General features: G+C 35.4%; 1 protein-coding gene across 2 annotated transcripts in view; it reads left to right on the forward strand.

Moving 5' to 3' along the window:
• eif3c (eukaryotic translation initiation factor 3, subunit C) overlaps positions 1-7,312 on the forward strand; it is a 26,576-nt gene that overhangs the window by 2,519 nt on the left and 16,745 nt on the right. For both annotated transcript variants that reach the window (XM_016513349.1, XM_016513350.1), the window contains exons 2-5: positions 819-937; positions 2,903-2,968; positions 3,055-3,244; positions 3,337-3,462. In XM_016513349.1, the coding sequence (XP_016368835.1) occupies positions 837-937; positions 2,903-2,968; positions 3,055-3,244; positions 3,337-3,462 (483 nt within the window). In that variant the 5' untranslated portion in view covers positions 819-836. The remainder of the gene's footprint in view (positions 1-818; positions 938-2,902; positions 2,969-3,054; positions 3,245-3,336; positions 3,463-7,312) is intronic.

Consider the following 7,312-nt stretch of genomic DNA (forward strand, 5'->3'; position numbering starts at 1 on the left):
GATAGGCTTTCATTATATTGGCAAGGCTTTAAAATTAAATTTTTTTACCAGATGGTGCCATTTTTTCAGGTTTGACCTATAAAGAAAATACTTGCTTTATTTCTGTTTCTGCATATTATAGAGCCAATTGGATAAATAATGCAGCTATAATTGTGTGGGTGTGTTGGTTTGGATGTCAGAGTGTGGTTTGTATGCGTGTCATAAAAACAAATTGTGTGTGTGTTCTTGTAATATTTGAGAGAGAAAAACTCTACTGCAAATCACAAATCCAACCACTGTGTGCACCAGTGGAGTTTTGCTGGCATCTAATGGGGAAAATTTGGTACTGCGCCCAAACAAAAGAATACAACTTGTTTAGATTTATGGCTTTGATTTTCTAGCAGGTTTAGAGTTCAACATGTTTCATAAAATATATATTTTATATAAAACATCGTTCATAAATCATTTTCATAAACCTAAACATCTAGAACTTTTTTTTTGGTGTCACTTTTTAAACTTTTTTTACTTCAACAATAATCTGCCATGGGTCTTCTTTAAAATGAGACCAAACTTAACTCTGTGCTCCCAAGCTTCAAATTTTTATGACAGTTTTTTGACATGGACATTTTTGTCCACTATGGACCTATGTGTAACTTTTTTTAAATTGACACACAAGGGTTAATTGCTGATATGTCACACAGTCCCTATAAGTCAGTTGCGATATATGTATCGTTTATACTCGTGACATGATTCTAAACAGTGCTTTGTAGGTTTGAGACTGTATTTTTTCACTCTCTCTTGTTGTTGTTTCCTCGTCCTTTCTGTATTTCTCATTTCAGTTTTAGCAGCCGTCAGTTATGTCGCGTTTTTTCGCCACCGGATCCGACAGTGAGTCGGAGGAATCCTCGTCCGCGGATGAAATCACCCCCAAAGCGACCGGGACTACTTTCAGTAAGCAGTAAGTTGTTTTTCTGATAGTGTACATTCTAACAAAATACTCTGTGCAGTGTTGCCTTGGCATTGAAAAACAACAACGAAAAAGTTAGAATTTGACTGCTTTCTTTCTTCTGACTCTAACATCCATCTGTATTTTTTTTTCTTTTGGAACGTTGTGTAAACTACACCTATAGCACAAGTACATCACGGAGACGTCTGCATTTACATCTGCAAGACGTATTTTTTTAGTGTTTGCTCGTCTGCAATACGTCTATAGGACGTTTCCTATTAGATGTCAAATAAACGTTTAGAAGATGTTTATGATTTAGAGTGTAAAACTGACATCTTAGAGACGTCTATCAGATGTTTGTACACCGCAGATGCTTTCCAGGTGAAGCGATCTTTAACAGACATCTTGCAGACGTACCTGTGCTATCTGGGTAGAGTTTGACTGATTTTGATTTGCCAATACGGATAACTAAAATTGTAAAATATGACTGGTAACTACCGTATTGGCCCGAATATAAGACAGCCCCCCTTTTTCCAGGTGTACCTTTTGGAAAAAGGCTTTTTAAAAACCAAATCTGTTTTTTTCTCAGTAAAACACATTTTGTCTTCAATTATTTTCATATTGCATATTTTTCCTATTTTAATTTTTGTTTTGAAAGTATGGTAAAAACTGGTAAAATGTACCAACAATCACATTTTAAAAATATACACTTTTTGATATACCATTAAAAAAAAATAAACAGGTAGCCCATCTGAATTAGGACATTTAGGCTATCCATCTAATAGTAGCCTACCAAAATCTTATTAACAGTAGAAGTTAAATCTTACTGTAGTCTTCAAATCTGGGTACTGTCTTGCGTTTTAAAATCACAAAGGGAGTTTGGTCCCATCAGGCTAACGTGACAGTCACGACGACGATGCAGCTTTTGTTTTTACTCGCGATCTTTACAGCACGCATTACATTACGTATTTCATGGCACACTCGTTTTATGCGTATTTGGCGCCACCTATTGTTGTGGGTGTATTATTGACATGTCAAAAGTCTAGACCCTGAATATAAGACGACCGCGTTTTTTCAGATGTATTTCCAAGAAAAAAACATCGTCTTATATTCGGGTCAATACGGTAATTAATCGGCTGATAGTTTTTAAAATAAACATTTCCTTAACGGAAAACAGTGTTGAACTTTTGAAAATTAACATTAATGACTTAGAATGTTAGAATGACGTTAGAATGTTTTATAATTGTTTAAATTAATAAAATTACATAAAAAGGAAGGATCTTCACTACTGACATAATTTAATTGTCATATGAAATATATAATGCATAAGACAGGGAGACAAAAAGTGATAAAAGAAATGTAATTTTAAGGGGTCTTAAATTTGAGGACTGAAAAAGAAGAATCTAAATATGACATAAGTAATATTGATTATTAACAGTAAAAATTTAACATATTAAACTTACTGTAAGCGACATGAACAAAACAGATTTAAATAGTAATCACAATTATTTGTGTGACAATTAATCATCAGCACAAAATTCATGCTCATGACAAGCCTATTCTCCTGTGCAGCAATTAGTTATAAAAATAAAAAAAAGATCAAATTAATAGTTGTAAAAAAAGTTGATATTTACTGATAGCCAAAAGTTCCACAAAGCAACTATCTGTGCTGATTAATAGGTAAACAATATATCAGCCAACCTCTAGTGAAAACACATTTTTAGTATTTTTTTAGGTCTAGTTTTTATTCATTTTTATCCAATAATTTCAGTTATAGTACTTCAAACGGAACAAAAATGAGAAATATTGCCTTGACAATTAGCTGAAATATTTTTTTATTTCCAGTAACACTTTTTTATGGTTTTAGTTTTAATTAACCATAACCCAGTTTCTGAGATGCCAGGAAAGGTGACACGGGTCGTTATGTTATTGTAATCAGCTGTAATGCAGTATTTGACTCTGCTGCTGTCTCTGTAGGGCCCTGTTGCTGAGCGATGATGAGGAGGACACAAAGAGAGTGGTACGCAGTGCCAAGGACAAGAGGTGAGCGCCGAATGGACTCAAGAATAAAGAAGCTTTCACTCCCACCTCGTTTAGAAAAGCATTGTCTGTTGTCCGTTGCGTTTCAGGTTTGAGGAGCTCACCAACATCATCAAGACGATCCGCAATGCCATGAAGATCCGAGACATGTCCAAATGTCTGGAAGAGTTTGAGCAGTTGTATCGAGCGTTCCTCAAAAGCAAAACCATCGTGGACAAAGAGGGTGTGCCGCAGTTCTACATCCGCCTACTCGCTGATCTGGAGGACTATCTCAACCAGGTCTGTAGATCACACCGGAGCCAGCAGGACATCTAGAGTCACATGATTAATGCTTGTTCATGAGCACTAAGCAGCTTTTGCTTTCGTGATAGCTATGGGAGGACAAGGAGGGGAAAAAGAAGATGAACAAAAACAACGCCAAAGCCTTGAGCACACTTCGGCAGAAGATCCGCAAATACAACAAAGATTTTGAAACGGAGATTGTCAGCTATAAAGAGGTACTGAACTGTAGCCCAAATGTTATTTGTATATGAGATACGAGCATGTTAATGAATTTTTTCCAGTGCTTCCCACAGGTTTGAAATATACTTGCGGTGGTAGCCAGGTGGAAAATCCTCCTATTACCCACAGCACAAAAATGGTCTATTACATGTGACAAATAAAAAATAATGGCGTGTTTTTTAACAGTATTTGTATTTATTGAAATTCATTTTAATTACATAGGCTACTATTAGCCTATGTAATTACTCATATTATGCATTATTATGCATTATAAATTATGCAAAATTACAGCATTTAAATGGTAGAATTCTCCTTGCTTTGTCGTATAGTGTCTCTCTCATTGAATGGGACAGATTTTACTGATACTAGTAAAATCTATATATTAAATAATGTGTCAAATAATGTTATTTGACTGTTCTTCCTGTGGGGAAGCATCCCAGCCAGAAACTACAATAGTTTAATTGTGGAAATTAAATTAAATACCACTTATTGTGTAAACAAAATACCAATAACACCCAGGGGGGAAAAAAACTTGACTTTTAATTATAAACAAGCCCGAAAAACACCGGGACTCTTATTTTGAAATGTCTATACTATTGTGGGCTGATCCTTCAGATGAGAGATTAAATATGCATTCTTACAACCATCTAAAACATATTATATAAAGGTCATAAAGTATACATTGTCATAATTCATCAACGAGTTCATAAGCAATCGCTTGCCATAAATGTGCGCTATTCATTGATTGAGAATCACTTTGAAGCAGTCTGAAGCGCTGTTGCGCGAGACAGTTGAAAGCGTAACAGCTCCGCCTTGTGACACTGCAACGTGCAGCACTCTTTTTTTTTAATGAAATCATAGCCTTTTAAAGTTTATTAATCAATAGGATGTATCGCGATTCATGTTTTTCCATCCTCAAATATAAGACCTCTTAAAATGATCACTAAGACGTTTGTTTTACCATTTCATGTATTGAAGACTTTTAATGACATTAAATTTGAGTAAACTCACCTGGAGGGATTTTGCTTTATTCGCACACGTGCTCCTAAATACATTTTACAGTTCACACAGATCTATTTTTAGTCGCAAGTGCTACTGAAGCGCCCGCACTGTCGAGCCCTGTCTTTGTCTGTGAAATATCCACCGCGTCTCTGCAGCGCTCGTGGGAATGTCAGCTGGAGGAAACAGTTCTCACGCACACAGAACGAGCAGATACGAAACATGTAGGGCAAGGGGAGATATTCCACTAGTTAATCAATCGTGGATGTTTTCATTATTTTGGTTGGATAAAAAAAGTATAAGAGGATAAAAATAATAAAAGCAAAAATGTTTCTCCAAATATACTTGGGCGGCTGTTAATATACCAGGGTGGCCCAGAAAGGTAGTAAGGACATCGTTAAAATAGTCCATGTGACATCAGTGGTTCAACCATAATTTTATGAAGCTACGTGAATACGTTTTGTGCGCAAAGAAAACAAAAATAATGACTTTATTCAACAATTACTTCTCGTCCTTGTCAGAGTCCACCACAATTTGCGAGAGTGCCACGACACATGCGTGTGGTGGTGCTGACTGAGAACCCGGATGCGCTGCGTCTTGTTTACAAGCAGAGGAATGCACACACATGGGTTGTGGTACTCTTGTAAATGGCGGCGGACACTGACAAGGAAGAGAAGAATTGTTCACATATCAGCAAAATCCAATATCAGTTGACATCCAATTTGTATATATTGATATATTAGGACATTAACCAATTTCAGTGCATGTGTATATATTAAATTAAACATATTCAGTATCTTAAACTTGCAGTTCCCGTTTTGCAGTTGAATGCGTTCTAGATGGTTATTAAATGTATTTCATATTCTTTTACTTATTTTGCGAATGTAAAAATTTGTTCTGTGAGGGCATACAGTATTAATTTTATTTTTACAGGTCTTAAAGTCTTTAATTTGATATTTAAAACTCTGCAAAAAAAAATCTGTCAAGAACTTGTCTGTTATATTTTAGCTCAAAATAAACAATGGAATTTTTTTTTCCTAAAGAAAAAGCCTTTTTTACGAGTAAGATTTCAGATAAAATTAAGATCAAAATGTTTGTTGTCATTACTTTCATGAAAATTAGATGTATATTTTCTTTAAATTGTCGTTACTGTAATGAAAAAATATATATATATATATATATATATATATATATATATATAACATCACTAGTGCTGAATGAAGAGTATCTGATATCGTGTCACATTTCTGCTTGACACCTGAAGTTTCAGTGATTAGTGAACACTGAGGCACTCGTGCATGAGATGAGTGTGAAACGCAGGATTGAGTGACAAAATTCTAACACAAAAAAAGTTCTGACAGGCGACCTGAAAAAAGTGTTTGATGTGGTAACATCTAAACGAACAGGTTTTATTCAGGTTGAAATATCATTTAATATGAGTAAATCAAGTTGATGGACATCGTGTTTAACTTGTTGCGGGTCGATTTGACACAAACTCAATTTTCAAACTGCTCAAAAATATTGTGAATGTTTTTTATTTAGGGTCATGCATATGCATGCAAAATTTTGACACATAGATGTTTTTTGGAAAGGCTGTACAAACTGACCCTCATTGTTTTCCATGCAAAAATCAAACATTTTGAAAAACACTAAAGAGTAAAAAAAAAAAATTATATATATATATATAGCTGCAAGCAGTGATGGCGGGCCCAAGCCATCAGCGCAAACACCACCCCGGTGGCATCAGGAAAACGGTGCATTTACAGTAACCCTCTGGCAGTCTAGTTTTAATGGATGCAGCAATGAAAGGGTTAATCCAAAACATCAGGAATGTAAAACAAACACACACACAGAACAATATATAAAACTTTGGTAACACTTTACAATATGGTTTCAGTTATTAACATTAACTATTAGGGGTGTAACGGTACGTGTATCGTGTACCGAACGGTTCACGGGCAAATTCCAAATGGAAGTGATCATTCCTATCCCCTTGGAGTGGGGATTTTGGAGTGAGCAGGGCACGTGCGTGCCATTATGTAGTCGTTTGGAATGCACTTGGCAAAGGGAGCGATGTAATTTCCTCATTATCTTCAGCTGGGATGTTCCCGTGACAACGCAGCACGGTGTCGGTCAGCATATAATTATATAGCATATTTTAAAAACTTTTTAAAATTTAAAATGTATGTTTATTTGCAACAGTAAAAAGACATTTATGACATTAAAACAGCGACAACTGCTGACGGACACCACGGGAACATCCCAGCTGAAGATAATGAGGAAATTACATCGCTCCCTTTGCCAAGTGCATTCCAAAGGTTTTGAGACTTTAGTGTTTGCAACTTTACAGATCTTCTTTATGCACCAAGAGATTGTAACACTCCAAAGAGAAAGGAAAAATTGAAATCGCATCATATTATCCCTTTAATTAACATGAACAAAAATTATATAGCATTAATTATATAGCAGTTATTATTAAGTTCAGAATGAATACATTTTAAAAATTTAAAGTTAATGCACTGTGAATTAACATGAACATTTTTATTAACTAACATTAAAGGTGACATATCATGAAAATCTGACTTTTCCAGGTTTTAAGTGCTATAATCAGGTCCCCGGTGCATCTACCAACCAAGGAAACGTGGAAAAGATTAACCCAGTCACTTTGTTTTAGTTAAGCCCTTTTCTGCAAGCGTCTGAGAAAACGAGCGCGTTTGATTTTGCTCACTTGGTGACGTGGCAAAGGGATCTCATTATAATATTAATCACAGACGAGCCGTTTAGAGTCCCAGCCTCAGAGGAAACAAGAGAGCAGTGGATTTATTGATTTATTTAGGTTATTTAGGC

The sequence above is a fragment of the Sinocyclocheilus rhinocerous genome, unplaced genomic scaffold (assembly GCF_001515625.1).
Source record: "Sinocyclocheilus rhinocerous isolate Xijiao unplaced genomic scaffold, SAMN03320098_v1.1 scaffold24, whole genome shotgun sequence".
In the NCBI taxonomy this organism is placed as follows: domain Eukaryota; kingdom Metazoa; phylum Chordata; class Actinopteri; order Cypriniformes; family Cyprinidae; genus Sinocyclocheilus; species Sinocyclocheilus rhinocerous.